This window comes from Gekko japonicus, unplaced genomic scaffold, assembly GCF_001447785.1.
Source record: "Gekko japonicus isolate JY-2015 unplaced genomic scaffold, Gekko_japonicus_V1.1 scaffold441, whole genome shotgun sequence".
Lineage (NCBI taxonomy): Eukaryota > Metazoa > Chordata > Lepidosauria > Squamata > Gekkonidae > Gekko > Gekko japonicus.
In genome coordinates this window covers 895,683-912,207 of record NW_015172017.1, presented here as the reverse complement: position 1 = coordinate 912,207, position 16,525 = coordinate 895,683, and the positions used below count along the sequence as shown (strand labels likewise).

The 16,525-nt window shown below is 50.6% G+C and overlaps 1 protein-coding gene across 1 annotated transcript in view; it reads right to left on the bottom strand.

Annotated features, from left to right (window-relative positions):
• RPGRIP1 (retinitis pigmentosa GTPase regulator interacting protein 1) overlaps nucleotides 1–16,525 on the bottom strand; it is a 57,947-nt gene that overhangs the window by 25,621 nt on the left and 15,801 nt on the right. The window contains exons 10-16 of the mRNA XM_015420432.1: nucleotides 14,404–14,477; nucleotides 13,902–14,035; nucleotides 11,168–11,319; nucleotides 10,867–10,887; nucleotides 9,380–9,496; nucleotides 5,500–5,617; nucleotides 2,589–3,044 (exon numbers count right to left, since the gene is read on the bottom strand). Of these exons, the coding sequence (XP_015275918.1) occupies nucleotides 2,589–3,044; nucleotides 5,500–5,617; nucleotides 9,380–9,496; nucleotides 10,867–10,887; nucleotides 11,168–11,319; nucleotides 13,902–14,035; nucleotides 14,404–14,477 (1,072 nt within the window). The remainder of the gene's footprint in view (nucleotides 1–2,588; nucleotides 3,045–5,499; nucleotides 5,618–9,379; nucleotides 9,497–10,866; nucleotides 10,888–11,167; nucleotides 11,320–13,901; nucleotides 14,036–14,403; nucleotides 14,478–16,525) is intronic.

The window sequence follows — 16,525 nt, the reverse complement described above, 5'->3', positions numbered from 1 at the left end:
AGAAAAAAATTGATTATGGATGATGAATAAAATATTTTAAGACAAGGTGTTCAAATATTTTCCAAATCATTTCTAAAATATATATATATGGTATCAGATTGATCTAATTTCTGTGCACTGAGGACAAGCAAGTCCTAGGTTACAAACTGAACTCTCCAATGCAAGAACAAGATGCATTTCTTCCTTTAGGAGGTGCAATTGTCAGAAGAAAATAAAAAAGTTTCAGTTTTGTTTTTGCATGTGGGTGGGTATTCTGTTTGTAATAATTGTTTGGATACACTATATTTTTAATATGCTAGTTGTGATAATTTCATGCCAAGTAAAAATGTCCATAGTCATATTTTATGTTCCTAAAGTAACAGAATGACTTTCAATCTAGAAAAGACAAAAGAAATGCTAATGTAGCATTTTTTTTCAATTTTTCCGAAAATTTCCGTTTTTTTCCGGGGAAAAACCGGGTTTTTTTCCGAGCTTCAAAATTTCCGGAAATTTTACATCTCTACGCCAGCCTATTGACATCCCTTCCACTGTTCCTCTGACTCATCAGCTGAGCTAAGCCACCCATCAACTGAGCTTGCTGGATCAAAGCAACAGCCCATGCCTCCGTGCTAGCTTAGATCTTTTCTGATTTGTTGAGACTCAAAGGGTGAGCCTTCCAGTCTGGCACCCTGATGAGGAAAGAGGTCTTCTCCTTCCCAGGTTCCTCCCTGAAGCATCTGATTGGCTTCCCCCAGCACCACCTGATGATGAGAAACGGTTTCCAGGTCAGTTTTGGGTTTGGAGGCCGACCCTGGTTGGGGAAGCCATCTTTGTTTATTTCCAGTTCTGCTCTGTTCACATAGAAAGAGGGGGGAGGGCTTATTGTTATTGTTGTTGTTTTACGACGTTTATTAATTATTTACAAAATTTATATCCTCCCTTCCTGCCCAGGCGGCCAACAAATTAAAACATACATAATAAAAAAAATCACATGACCTTATTCATGACAAAAGGGACGTACAGGTGAGAGAAGTTGGAATCTCTTCCCACCCCCAACATCCTAATGCTGTTTTGGGAACTTTTCCTTTTACTTGTATGCACTTTTCTCATAAATGCAGGGGTCGTTTCCTGCGGGAGCGCACAGGAGCAGAGCTCCGGCAGTAAGGAGCCCAGGGGGCGGGCACATACAACAAGCCCCGTCCCCTGCTCCCAGCAGCCCTCAGTTGGGCCAGGAGGAGCAAGAAGCACCCAGGTAAGTTGCAGAGCCCCCCTCCCCAGCCCACCTTCAGGTACAAGCTCTCCCTCCTCTGTGAGGGCAGATCTGCGCGTTCCCCCCCCCCCAATAGCTAGCAATCCAAACAGTCCAGTGGAGTCTGAGTGGTGGGTGTTGCCGTCTGACACACTTCTGGTGATGTCGCGGTGTGTGGCATATGCAAATAAGTTATGCTAATGAGTTATACTAATGAGCTCCTGCACCTCTTTTTCTACGATACGACCCCCTGCATAAATGTTAGACACACAAAGGTCTGCTGCTTTATAAGTGAACGGAGCACACACATAAAAGGCTCTGTCATGTCTACCCTGTCTGGGCAACATCGGCTTATAAACCCTCATGTCTTCATCAGAAATACAGAGATCATACTAATTTGGCCCTACCTTATCTTGCTTTTGTAAGGCCCAGAGACAGAATACGAGGGTGGTCTCTATGGCATTATGCTCCACTGAAGTGCCTCCCCTCCCCAAACCCCACCCTCCTCAGACTCCACCCCCAAAATCTCCAGGTATTTCCCAACCTGGAGCTGGCAGCCCTAGAGAACGTACACAAATGGCTTTAAAAGCTTGATGATTAATAGTTGCCAATCTCCAGGTGCGGCCTGGAGGTTTCCCAGAATTACGACTGATCTCCAAACAACAGAGATGGCCAAGTTTCTCTGCTCTGCTTTCAAGCTGCGCCAAAGGACCCCAAGAGACATAGTATTTTCATAGGTGTGTTTTAATCTGCTCCTAAATTGTACACTCTAGAGCAGTGGTGGCGAACCTATGGCACAGGTGCCAGAGGTGGCACTCAAAGCCCTCTCTGTGGGCATGCGTGCCATCGCCCCAGCCAGGCCCAGACCGTCATTAAAGTGTCGAATTCTCTGCCAAATCATTTTAAGTCAATGAAAGCATTTGGGATTGCTTTCCTTACTTTGTCTGGATCGTCTTAAGTTAATATAAGAGTTGTTTTTTCTAAAGTAAAACCTCAGGATTCAGGTTAAATTGCCGTGTTGGCACTTTGCGATAAATAAGTGGGTTTTGGGTCGCAGTTTGGGCACTCGGTCTCTAAAAGGTTCGCCATCACTGCTCTAGAGACATAGTATTTTCTTAGGTGTGTTTTCAATCTGCTCTTAAATTGTATAATCTGTATCATCAATTGATGCCAAGAAAGGCGAACTTGGACTTGAACAGAGATCAGTTCCCTTGGAGGAAACGGCTCCTTTGGAGGAGGGGTGGACTCTATGGCCCTTTGCTCCTCCGAGGTCCCTCCCCTCCACAAGCCCTCCACCCCAAAACCTTCAGGAATTCCCCAACCCAGAGTTGGCAACCCTCCGGGCTGGAGTGATTCTTACCGTGTAGCGCTGCCGTGGCATGTACCTGCTCCCCTTTCCCCAGGGCTTCTCCAAAACGCAGCCAGCAGGAGGCCAGGGTGGTGTGGTCCACAGCAGTGGCAAGGTGGAGGTCCAGGCGGGCGGCTGCCCCTTGCAAGTACTGCAGGAACAAAGGCTCCGCCCGCACCACGTACTGGGAGGTGAAGCCGTACCGGGGCCGGGAGCCGCGCACCAGGGGCGTGGAGTGGGTCTCGAAGTCGTAGAAGGCGTACGTGCAAAAGGTGGTGGGCTCCGCGTCCCCCAGCAAGCGGAGCAGCTCAGCGGACAGCACCGCGCCAGAGATGTGGAGCTCCAGGAGGTTCTCGCCACGCTGCAGACGTGGGCTCATCCCGTCAGGGTCGGCTTCCGTGGCCGCGTCGCCCTCGTCGGGTAGAAAGGGGACCATCCTGGTCCCGTAGGCCACATCCTTCAACTGTGCTGGGGGGGGGGGGAGATGGGAAGAGCCGTGAAGGCCTGTTCTTCTGAGCCCCACGCTGAGACCGACCCACGTGGACGCCGGTGCATTTGTCTGCCACAGTTCTATGCCACCTTCTAACGCAAATGCTCTGAGGACAGCACCGTAGGGATGCCAGCCTCCAGGTGGGACCGGGGGACTCCCAGGAATTACAGCTCGTTTCCAGACTACAGAGATCGGTTCCCCTGGAGCAGGCCTCTTTTTGTAACAGGAACTCCTTTGCACATTAGGCGACACACCCCTCATGTAGCCAATCCTCCAAGAGCCAGTTTGGTGTCGTGGTTGAGTACGCGGACTCTAATCTGGGAGAACCAGGTTTGATTCCCCACTCCTCCACTTGCACCTGCTGGATGACCTTGGGCGAGCTGTAGCTCTGATAAGAGCTGCTCTTGAAAAAGAGCAGTTCTTGTCAGAGCTCTCTCAGCCCCACCTACCTCACAGGGTGTCTGTTGTGGGGAGGGGAAGGGAAAGGAGTTTGTAAGCCGCTCTGAGACACCTTTGGGTAGTGAAGGGCGGGATATAAATCCAATCTCCTCCTCCTCCTCTTCCTCTTCTTCTTCTTCCAGGGGCTACTGTAAGCTTTTGGAGGATTGGCTACATTCAGGGGTCATTTCGTTGAAAAAGAGGTGTAGGAGCTCATTAGCATAACTCATTAGCATAACTTATTTACATATGCCACACCCCCTGACATCACCGGAAGTGTGTCAGAAGGCAACACCCACTGCTCAGACTCTACTGGACTGTTTTGGATTGCTAGCTATTGGGGGGGGGGGAACGTGCAGATCTGTCCTCGCAGAGGAGGGAGAGCTTGTACCTGAATAAAACTTGGCCTTAAAGGTGCCACTGGACTGTTTTGGTCTGGGGGGCCGGGGGGGAGAGCTCTACAACTTACCTGGCTGCTTCTTGCTCTGACTGAGGGCTGCTGGGAGCAGGGGGCGGGGCTTGTTGCATGTGCCCGCCCCCTGGGCTCTTTACTGCCGGAGCTCCGCTCCTGTGCGCTCCTGCAGGAAATGACCCCTGGCTACATTAAGGGTGTGTCGCCTAATATGCAAAGGAGTTCCTGCTATAAGAAGGGCCCTGCCCTGGAGAAAAGGGATGCTTTGGAAGGTGGGCTCTATGGCACTGTACCCCCCTGAGGACCCTGTCCTCCCTAGGGTCCATCCAGGAATCTCCAGGAGTTCCCCAACCTGGATCTGGCAACCCTAGCCCCCCACTGGTGGCCAGGAAGGACCAGGCAACCCTATATGGAAGCCCCACCAAGTCCCAGCTTTCTTATGGCAAACCCACCAAGGGGCTTTCGAGGCAAGTGACGAGTATGTGCCACTGCCTTCCTCTGCAGAGCCTTCCTTGGTGGTCTTCCATCTGAGTATTGACCCAGCTGATCTTGACCTGGATAGCCCAGGCTAGCTCGATCTCGTCAGACCTCAGAAGCTAAGCAGGGGCAGCTTTGGCTAGTATTTGGATGGGAGACCTCCAAGGAATACCAGGGCCATGATGCAGAGGCAGGCAATGGCAAAAAGCTTCTGAAACCTCTCTTGCCTTAAAAAAAACCAAGTCTAGCTCGCCACCTAGTGGTACACAATGCTAAAAGAGCTAGAACTTCTGGCTGCCAGACAATCTTTGGATCTCCCGCAGGGCCGGCTCACCCACTAGGCGAACTAGGCATTAGCCTAGAGCGCCAGGCCCTGGATGGGGCGCCGAACTGCTGATAAATAGTAATGTAAGTGACAGTTTTGTGTGTAATGGTTTATTATGATTCTTTAAGCTACATTTATAATTGAATGTGTGTTTTCTTCCTTTTAGTGATCTCCCGGTTATATACATACTGCAGGAAATGGCAAACCGCCCCTGAAACGTCTCTTGCCTTCAAAAACAAGTCTAGCTCGCCACCGAGTGGTGCATAACGCCAAAAGAGCTAGCACTCCTGACTGCCAGACAATCTTAGGATCTCCTGCCTGTGCTACACACAATGCCATACTATAATTATTATTCATTATTACCAACCCAGATTAGCTTCTGAGATCTGGTGAGATTGGGCTATCCCATGCCAGCTTCCTTCCCCAAAACAGCTTACGCACGATAGGATCAAATGAAAATCTAAACACGCAGTGCATATAAAACTATTAAGTGATTTCATAAAAGAACTTGGGAGAGAAGAGACACCCCAAAGTGTGGTGTAGAGAGCGGTTGGGTGGTGTAGTGGTTAGCGCCTCGGACCAGGTTCTGGGAGCTTTGCCGCTCTGCCATGGAAATTTCCGGGTGACCTTGGGCCAGTTACAAAATCTCAGCATAACCTACCTCACAGGGTTATTCTGAGGATAAAATGGGGGGATGAGATAAGCTGATTTGGGTCCTCACTGGGGAGGAAGTAAATAAGTAATGGAAACACACTTCCAGTTCAATCCCAAAGGGACGTACCTTCCAGTTGGTGGATGCGAGCGCTACGCAGGTCCAGCAGCCGGGCCATGCGCTGCTCCTTCTCCTCGTGGTCCTTCTTCTCCTGCTCGGCCCGCAGCACCACCCCATCCAGCTCCACCTTGGAAACAGCGGGGTAAAGTCAGGCTCTCGCACAACTGGGGCCGATGTCAGAACTCCCTTCCCGCCCCCCCAGCCCTACGTTCCACTTTGAGAACAAGGCACAGCTGAGATGAAGTGCCTTGACCCGTTTGGGCTCCAGCCTCCCAGCAACCCCCACAAAAAGAAGCAGGAAGTGTCTGCCGACCAACAGTTCTGGATTCTCGGCAAACTGGGCCTCCCTGAGCCAGCCTTGGGCTGCCATCCTTGTGTGTGTTTACCAGCTATACCAGGGTCCCCAACATGGTGACCATTGGCCCCATGGTGCCTGGTTAGCAAAGTGCTCAAGGCACATAATGCAACAGAGTCTATTCGGTTTGTGTGTGCTGACAAGAAACAAATGGAGCCCTTTTTATCCTTGCAAAACTAATATGAGTCCTTTATTGTAAGGAGCTCCATTCTAGGCAGGATAGAGTAGAGATAGGGTTCTAATCTAGTCTAACTAACTAGGATGGATAGAGATGCAGGAGGCATGCCCTGCCTTCATGGTGCCAAGATGGAGAAGTATAACATAGTGTGGACAGAAGGTGTCAGGCCGGAAGGAAGGAAGATTCCCTGAGTGTAAGCGTGTTCAGTTTCCTGGCCTATCTATCTGTCTGACTCTCTATAGTCCCCCTCTGAAGCCTAAGGCTAAGAGACAGTACAAAGTCCTTCACTTCCAACACCTGCCAACACCTTCCTTAGGGCCTGCCAGGTGTTTTTAGCCCAGCAGGGTTTCTGATTGGCCACTGGAGATCTGATTGGCTGTGCGGATTTTTTTACAAACTGCTTCAGCAGCTGCTGCCACCATATCAGAATAATCTTCACTGTGTGACTGAGAATAAGCCATGTGTATGGAAGAAATTATTCTTAAATAGTATATTGATTTCAAAAAGCATCCTGTACGTGAGAGATTCTTCCTGAAATGCTGAAGAGTTCCTATTCGATTTTTGCATAACCTGGGGCAGCTCTGCCTCCAGGGGCAGCCATTTGGAGGTTGGCCCACTACCCTGTGTCAGAATCCCAAAGGTGCGCTCCGTCTATGAATGTCAGCTGCTTAATGGGCCTTTTGTAGGACCAACAACAAACATCAATTTTAACTTCAATGAAACCACAAAAGGAAACTTCCCCCTTTAGAAGACTTTCAAGCAAGGAGAAGCAGGTGTACGATTCTAGAAACTCCCGTTGGGGTTGATTGTGTAAAAAGGATGTAAATAGACTGGTAGCTATTGGATTGTACAAACTCAGGGCTATTTTTGGGCAGGAACACACAGGAATGGAGTTCCGGCTGGCTTCAGAGTTGGCCACGCCCACTACAGCCAAAACCTCTGCGTGCGTGGCTACAGAGGGAAGGCCTGGAGAGCGACACACCCCCCCCCCCGGTAACTCCGAGGTGGGCAGGCCAAGGGGGGCCCTGGAAGGATCGGGTGTGCCTCTCCTGGCCTGTCCAAGGACCGGTTTGCCCGGGCTCCCCGCAATTGCGGGGCACCCAGGCAAACCAAGGGGAGGCATGGGTGTGGCCTAATATGCTAATGTGCTGTGCCATCGGGGGTGTAGCCTAATATGCTAATGAGTTTCTGCTGTTGGGTGTGGCCTATTATGCTAATGAGTTCCTGCTGGGCTTTTTCTACAAAAAAAGCCCCGTACAAACTGATTATTATTGCTGGTAGTGCATGTAATGAATATATACCCGTTTCAGAACATTATGAATCATACACAATGCACTTTATAAGACGGAACATATAGAACACTTTAACTTATTAAAAAAAAGGTTTTTGCAGTGTATATATCTGTCGATTGACTCTTCTAACACTGCAGCTCGGGTTTCCACAGCCTCAAGGTGGGACCTGTGGATCACCTGGAACGACAGCTCATCTCCAGACTGCAGGGATCAGTTCCACCAGAGGAACTGGCAGCTTTGGAGGGTGGACTCACTGGCATTGCACCCAGGGGTCATTTCCTGCAGAAGCGCACAGGAGCCGAGCTCCGGCAGCAAAGAGCCCAGGGGGCGGGCACATGCAACAAGCCCCACCCCCTGCTCCCAGCAGCCCTCAGTCAGAGCAAGAAGCAGCTAGGTAAGTTGCAGAGCTCCCCCCGGCCCCCCGGTCCAAAACAGTCCAGTGGCACCTTTAAGACCAAGTTTTATTCAGGTACAAGCTCTCCCTCCTCTGTGAGGACAGATCTGCACGTTCCCCCCCCCCCCATAGCTAGCAATCCAAAACAGTCCAGTGGAGCCTGAGCGGTGGGTGTTGCCTTCTGACACACGTCCGGTGATGTCGGGGGGTGTGGCCTATGCAAATAAGTTATGCTAATGAGTTATGCTAATGAGCTCCTGCACCTCTTTTTCTACGAAATGACCCGATTGTACCCTACTCAAGCTCCTTGCCCTCTCCAGGTTCTACCCCCAAATCTCCAGGAGTTTCCCAACCTGGATCTGGCAACCCTACCCCACCATCCCCAGCTGGTGGCCAGGAGGGACCTGGAGCCCACTGAGCTACATGATATGCAGAAACCTGGCACACCATATCTTCCTTAGCACGGAGCAGACCAGATGAGACAGGGAAAGGAAATGGTCATTGGCTGAGTTTTTGCCTGTCATTCAGCTGTCCAAGGCACAGGATAACTGCCAGGGAAAATAAGGTGGCGACCCTAGACTCACTGCACCCGACCGTTTTCAGATTTGTTTGTGGTACCTCCTGCAGACCGTTACCCTTGAGTTTGTCCCGAGTTCCTTCCCCAGCTCACATTTGGCCTGCCTTGGGACCCGTACTTACTTCCTGATTCTGCCAAAACTTACTTCCCCAGCACCGATCCTAAAAGTCTCACTTATCCACCTCCTTCCCCAGCTGATCCCTTCGAAATGCTTCTTAGAATACATATGGGTAAAGGTAAAGGTTCCCTTGCTCGAAAGCCAGTCGAATCCGACTCTAGGGTTGCGGTGCTCATCTCCGTTTCAAAGCCGAAGAGCCAGCGCTGTCCGAAGACATTTCCGTGGTCATGTGGCCGGCATGACAAAATACCAAGGCGCACGGAACGCTGTTACCTTCCCACTGAAGTGGTACCTATTTATCTACTTGCAATTTCTCGCTTTCGAACTGCTAGGTTGGCAGGAGCTGGAACTAGAGACAGGAGCTCACCCTGTCTTGCGGCACCCGGGTCTTGAACCGCTGAACTACTGACCTTCCACAGCCTGCAGTTCAGCGTCTTAACCACTTGAGCCACCGCAGCTCCTTAGAATATAACCTTAGAATAAATATAACCTAAGAGCAACAACAAAGCTGAGTCCAGGGTGAGCTAAGCTTTCTCCTGCCTTCAGATGTATATATCCCCATACTGATCCACTAACCATTCCTTCTCCTTCCTTACTTCTTCCTTTAATTTTTTCCCCAAAGTCCTGTACGAGCATTCATAGAATTAAATGTTCATTCATTGCCTTTAAAGAAACAACACAATTTGTTCCAAGCAGTTTGCTAAACTGCTGTGGAGGAGGGGCAAGTGTAGGTTTCTTGATGATGGGAAGGGTACTAGCCAATCAGTCCTGTGCAGAATCAGCTTCAGCCGCAAACTCACAGAACTGGTTTTTACTGAGTTGAATTCTGGAGAGAAATGTGTTTGTCTGACAAGAAGGTGATCAGTCAGTTCCTCTGCTGTTCAATTAGTATCTTGCTTGTACACAAATCGAGTCCTCCCGAACCCTCTGTCCACTCCCAACTACTTGCCAAATAGCTCACTCTCCTTGTTTTACCTGGTAGTCCCGGTTTATGCGGTGTTGCAAGATGAGCATGTCACGGGTCTTCTCTAACTCGAGTACAGTCTCCGCGTGGGCAGCCTCCGTCTCATGGAGCTTGCGCTTTAGGCTGCGCTGGACCTCATCTGGATTTGTCTCTTTCGACAGAAACTCCATGTACGGGAGCTGCGAGGGGAAAACCAAGGCGGGGAGGGGAGAACAGGACAAAAATGTGTCAGCAAAGAGAGCCCTAGCAAACGCATCCCTTTGGACAATAGGTTCCTGTTATGAACGAAGAGTTGTTGATCTATTGCTTCAGTCTGCTGTTGCCTGCTTTAATTCATCCAGGCCACTTTAACTAGGATTGTTGAAAATGCCACTATTTTTCCCCACTGATATTTCCTAAATGATACTAGTGGCTCTTAAAGCCAGCAAGGTACACTTGCAAGAGCTCCAATTTAATTCAGACCAGAAAACTGCTCTCTGCCCGCCGGACAACAGCACAGAATCTCTCCTGCTGCAAACTGCTGTCTCCCCCCCCATCCCCCCCCATCCCCAGTCGTCGTCGTCGTCTTCTTCTTCTTCCTTCTTTCTTCTTCTTCTATTTTCTTCTTCTTCTTCTTCTTCTATTTTCTTTTTATTGTTATTTTCCAAGCACAAGAAACAGTTACAGGTTTCATAAATTGGAAGGAAATCATTGCATTAAACACTTTTTCTTTGATTATTACAGGCAGTCCAAACCCATTGTTCTGGCCAGTCACAATCATCTAAACATTGATATTTCTTTTACTATGGGCTTGGAAAGATTATTACTCTATCTACCTTCTTCTTGAGGTTTTTCTCCCTCCATAGCTTTAAACACTGTCATTTCACTTATCTTCTAATGTTTACACATCACTATACGTAACGGCCGGATAAGAGATCGGCCCAACAGTCCATCTAGCTCAGTATTGTACCTAGAAGAGAGTCTCTTGGGTCTCAGGCAGAGAAAGGTCTTTCCCATCACCTGCTGTCCGGAGATGGCAAGTGTCTCCTTTCCCTGGGGTTGCCAATCCCCAGATGGGGGCTGGAGTTGTCCCAGAATTCCAACTGATCTCTAGACGACAGAGAACCTTTCCCCTAGAGAAATGACTGCTTTGGATGATGGACTCTGTGACATTATACCCCCGAGATCCTGCTCCTGCCCAAATTCTGCACTCCCTAGACTCCGGCCCCAAATCTCCAGGCAGGGGTCATTTCGTAGAAAAAGAGGTGCAGGCGCTCATTAGCATAACTTCTTTGCATATGCCACACCCCCTGACATCACCAGAAGTGTGTCAGAAAGCAACACCCACCGCTCAGGCGACACTGGACTGTTTTCGATTGGTAGCTATTGGGGGAGGGGGACGTGCAGATCTGTCCTTGCAGAGGAGGGAGAGCTTGTACCTGAATAAAACTTGGTCTTAAAGGTGCCACTGGACTGTTTTGGACTGGGGGACCGGGGGCTCTGCAGTTTACCTGGCTGCTTCTTGCTCTGACTGAGGGCTGCTGGGAGCAAGGGGTGGGGCTTGTTGCATGTGCCCGCCCCCTGGGCTCTTTACTGCTGGAGCTCCGCTCCTGTGCGCTCCTGCAGGAAACGACCCGTCTCCAGGAATTTCCCAACCCAGAGATGGCAACCCTATGTCTCCAGCCTTCCCAGCTCCCAAATTCTCTTGTTGAATACAAGGCCCTTATCCACACTTTACATGCCCCCCCACCACATGAGGTTCATTCACTTCCCTCAAGTACACACTCCCAGTACTAAACCTGGTTTCTTCCAGGTCCCACCTGGACAGGATTAGACTGAGGCTCTGGCTCCGCGCTTTGGTTTTCCAAGATGGCCGCCTTCTCGTGTGAGGAATCGACTTCCTTGGCCTCCTTGGCCTCCTGCGCCAGCTCCAGCAGCTGTCTCACTTCCTGCTTCAGTTCCTCATTCCGAGCTTGTAGGAGGAGACAGAGAGTTGGGCTGAATCACAAGAACTTCCCATTCGGTATGTTTTCGGCCGGCCTAATGACTCCCTTCCCTCAGCCGAAGCAATGCTTTTAACCTCAGTCTCAGCGCTGAACAATGTTTCATGGAAAACAGCAAAGCAGAGAGCTGGAATGGTAGCCACCATTAGGGACCACCAGACTGTGGTGCTCTGGATGTTTCTGCCTTCAGCCCCAGAAGCGGACTGGCCATTTAACTTGCAGGGAAATTTCCTGGTGGGCCATTACTCCAAAGGGCCACCGGCAGGCCCATAGCCAGGATCTTTTTTCCTTGTGGGCATTTTTTTTTTCTTGTGGGCCAGGCTTGTGGCAACCAGGGCCAGGACCTTTTCGGTGGCGGCTCCAACCTGGTGGAATGAGCTCCCGGAGGAGATCAGGGCCCTGCGGGACCTTTCACAGTTCCGCAGGGCCTGCAAGACGGAGCTCTTCCGCCAGGCTTTTAATTAGGAGCCGCCACTACCACCTCCACCATCGACCGCGAGGGACGGCCCAATATAAAACCTTTACAGTTCCGTGATGGATCAGCACCGCCAAAATGAACTCTGGGTTAATATCCCTTGGGCTAATATTCTCAAAGGAGCTGCAGTGGCTCAAGTGGTTAAGACGCTGAACTGCAGGCTGTGGAAGGTCAGTAGTTCAGCAGTTCGAGACCCGAGTTGCCGCATGATGGAGTGAGCTCCCATCTCTAGTTCCAGCTCCTGCCAACCTAGCAGTTCGAAAGCAAGAAATTGCAAGTAGATAAATAGGTACCACTTCGGTGGGAAGGGAACAGCGTTCCATGCGCCTTGGTGTTTAGTCATGCCAGCCACATGACCACGGAAATGTCTTCGGACAGCGCTGGCTCTTCAGCTTGGAAACAGAGATGAGCACCGCAACCCTAGAGTCGGATTCGACTGGCTTTCGAGCAAGGGAACCTTTAATATTCTCAAGCCTTCATCTTGATTTAACTGAAGCGATAATACCATCGAGCACTTTATTAATGTTAATCTGATTGTTTTATTTTGATTTTTAATGTTTTATACTGGCACTTGATGCCCTGGTTGTGAGCCGCCCTGAGCCCGCTTGCGGGGAGGGCGGGATAAAAATGTGAGAAATAAATAAATAAAATAAACATGAATTGCAGCTCTTCAAACCTGAATTGTATTTCACTCCCCTCCGATCTGCTGTCAGACCAAACAGCTCTTCATCAAGGAGTGAAACTGACCAGAAGCTGCAGGGGGGGCTTTCCTTTCCTTCCCCAGCCTCCTGGATGCGGTTGGGCTAGGGGGTGTCTAGCATCCACAGGTGGGGGGGCAGGGTTCGTGGGTGGGGGGGCTCTGTCCCCAAATGCCCCCACCATGGCTACAGGCCAGGCCACCAGTGGCCAGAGGTCCCCAACATGGCACTCTGGGTGCCACGGTGCCCACCAACAAATTTCCTGGCACTTGGCACATGTTTTAGAAAGTGGGCAGGGCCAGGCAAGATGTTTCTCAGCACAGCTTCTTATTGCCCCTCGGAGATTTGATCGGCGGTGTGTATTATTTTCTAAACGTTGCTTCAGCCGCAGCTGTGACCACACCACAGAGATCTTCACTGAAAGTAAGCGGCCGCAGCCATTGTAGAGCCAGTTTGGTGTCGTGGTTGAGTGCGTGGACTCTAATCTGGGAGAACCGGGTTTGCTTCCCCACTTGCACCTGGCTTGATGACCTTGGGCAAGCGGTAGTTCTGATAAGAGCTGTCCTTGAAAAAGAGCAGCTTCTGTCAGCCCCACCTACCTCACAGGGTGTCTGTTGTGGGGAGTGGGAGGGAAAGGAGTTTGTAAGCCGCTCTGAGACACCTTTGGGTAGAGAAAGGCGGGGTATAAATCCAATCTCTTCTTCTTCTCTCTTCTTCTTGTATGGCTGTCTCCCCACCCCCTTGTGCAGCCATTTTGTGGCTGTGTCCCCCCCCTGTCAGAATTTCAAAAGTGCCTGCAGGCTTAAAGAGTTTGGGGACCTCGGTCTACACAGCTCTCAGCTCTCTGTTTTACTTTTCTCCTTGCCATTCTGTGAAGTAGATAATGTTGAAAGTGTGGGATTACCCCATGATCACACCGGGAGCCTCGCGGCAGAGATGGGATTTAAACCCAGGCCGTGATCCGACACTAGAAACGCCCTGCTTGTCACAACGTCCACTTCTCGCCCTGCACAGAGATTCTGCAGGCCAGTCCTGCAACAGGCCACTCTCAGGTCCACAGCTGCAGTGAGACTATCAGGGGCTCCGCCCCCCTCCTTAAAGGGCCAGCCCCACAAGATTTCCTTCTGGAAATGGTAAGGGATGTCATTGCTTTAGGCAGGGGAAGGGTGGAGGGTGTTTTTGCATTTCATTTACGTCTGGGGTGGCTGTTGTGGGGGGTGTCTGGGCTGCATTTAATGTATTCTTAGTATTATTTCTTTTTAAAAGTTCAGTTATTTAGAGACAGACAGAAAAATAACGGCAGCCCCACCAGAAAAAAAAATTGTGCCCCACGAGCCACAAGGTCCTGGCTGTGGGCCTGGCCCCTCCCCCCCCTCACCTCTTTCCTCTTCCAGCTGTTCCTGCTGCTGCTTCTTCTCCATCATCACCCAGCTAAGCTGTTCTTCCAAAGCAGGAACATTGTCCTTCTGAGGCACCTCGTCAGGGCCTTGCCGCCGGGCAGCGTTGATGCAGCTAAAGAAACAGAGCAGGAAACGGATCCGTCGCTTGATCTACCGCCTAAGCTCCTATCTGAAGGGGCAGCACTGCAGGAGTAACTTCTAGAGCCAGAAGAACCATTTCATACCAACACGAAACGTGGTCATGCAGGCATTTTCCTTACAACTCCTAAAATATATTCTTCAGGTGCCCACAAGACCACGTCCCCCCCCCCCCCCCCCCTCCAGCCCTCTCTTCCGGGCACAAAACATGGTCTGTCTTCCAATTGTGTGGCTCATTGTGGCTAGCAGGAAGAAACCAAGATGGCGGTCCTGGAGGGAGAACAAACGGAATGGATTCCTAGAGGCCCCCTTTGCCGTTCGCGTCTCCCAGACTTTCCTTACCTCTCCAGCAGTTTGTCATAATCTTCCTTCAGCAGGTCTCGCTCCTTCTGCAGGTCCCGGACTCTCTCCTGAAACTGAAAAGGATGCACGTTTATTTATTTATTTATTTTATATCCTGCCTTCCCTGTCAGGGCAGGCTCAGGGAGGCTTACATAAAATGTAAAAAGGTAAAGGTCTCCCTTGCTCAAAAGCCAGTCGAATCCGACTCTAGGGTTGCGGTGCTCATCTCCATTTCCAAGCCGAAGAGCCAGCACTGTCTGAAGACGTTTCCGTGGTCATGTGGCCGGCATGATTGCGAGGCGCAATATTGGTGTTAATATTGGGGCCAGGGCCTCAGTTCAAAGGTCTGGTGGAAGAGCTTCATCTTGCAGGCCCTGCAGAACTGTAATAGGTCCCACAGGGCCCCAATGTCATCCGGGAGCTCATTCCACCAGTACGGAGCTGCCACTGAGAAGGCCCTGGCCCTCGTCACAGCCAGCCTGGTTTCTCTAAAGCTGCCTTATACTGATGCCTTATACTGTTGGTCCATCTGGGGTCTCAGGTAGAGGTCTTTCATATCACTGCCTACCTGATCCTTTTAAGTGGAGGTGCCAGGGATTGAACCTGGGACCTGCTGCGTACCAAATAGATGCTCCACCACTGAGCCCTCCCTAGGAGACAGAATCCAATTTCTGAGCAAGGTGCTACTCCTTCCTGGGGGCTGGATGGCCATGAATCAACCTAAGATTCATTTGTTGGGTTCCCCAAGGAACTATTGTAAACATATCAGGTTAGATTTCACAAATCTGTCGGGATTTGCAAGTTCTCTTCTATAGTCTTGAAAAAATTTACTGTTTGTTTATGCATGCTGATATCTTAGCTAGTTTAAAGCTAGAGAACCAATGGGAAGGTCTGCACGTATTTGCTGCCAGAGCAAGGTGACAAAATGCATAATTTTGTCTTCTACAGTTCCACAGGGCCTGCAAGACGGAGCTCTTCCATCAGGCTTTCAATTAGGAGCCGCCACTACTACCACCAACATCTGTGGTAAAGGGCTGGCCCCAGCTTGAAGATCGAACCACACCATCGTGCGATGCTAGAAGATCGCTGAATCGGAAATTTGCTTATTACATCATATAGCACGCCATCTTAATTAACAAAGGAATGATTATTACTGTGAGCACTTTGATTATTTGATTGTTTTGAAATGTTTGAAATGTTTTATGTGGATTTTAAGGTACTTTGTACCCGAATAACGTAAGCCGCCCTGAGCCTGTTCGCGGGGAGGGCGGGAGACATATGGAACTAATAAATAAATAAATAAGTTAGTTAGCATTGGGATTCTCCAACTGGTAATCTATACTTTGCGGGTGGACTAGCGAGTAAGCACTGGGTTTCCGGTTTATTGTTCTTTGTCCTTCTTCTCTAGTTCGTCCTCACACGGGGTACAGACAGAGGTCATTTCGGGGGGATCGGGGGGGATCGCAGTTCCCCCGGGTGAGGTACAGGGCGGCGGGGCACATGATGAAGCCCCGCCCCCTGCTTCTGGCCACCCCCCTTCCGGCCCTCATTCAGTCAGGAGGAGGCAGGAGAAGAGGGAGGGTAAGTTGCTTCCTCCCTGCCTCTCCCCACCCCTGCCTGCCTGGGGCCAGGGAGGGCCTTCGCGGGGCTTCCTTGCACTCCCACCGGCCTTGCAGGTCCACCGCCGGGCCCCTCATGGGGCTCGGCAGTGGAGCTGCAAGGCCGGTGATGGCAGCCGGGACCGTTGGGGGCGGGGTGTGTGGCCTTATGACACACTTCCGGTGATGGCAGGGGGTGTGGCCTTATGACACACTTCCGGTGATGTCAGGGGGTGTGGCGTATGCTAATGAGTTATGCTAATGAGCTCCCCTAGCTCTTTTTCTACGAAACGACCCCTGGGTACAGAAGTCTCTCAGAAAAAATGACGGTTAGAGAGTAGCTAGACAGGATGATTTTCCTGTAGCGTTCTGTCACTTTCAACTCCCAGTTTACCCTCCCTCATTAGCAGGGGTCATTTCCTGCGGGAGCGCACAGGAGCGGAGCTCCGGCAGTAAAGAGCCCAGGGGGCGGGCACATGCAACAAGCCCCGCCCCCTGCTCCCAGCAGCCCTCAGTCAGAGCAA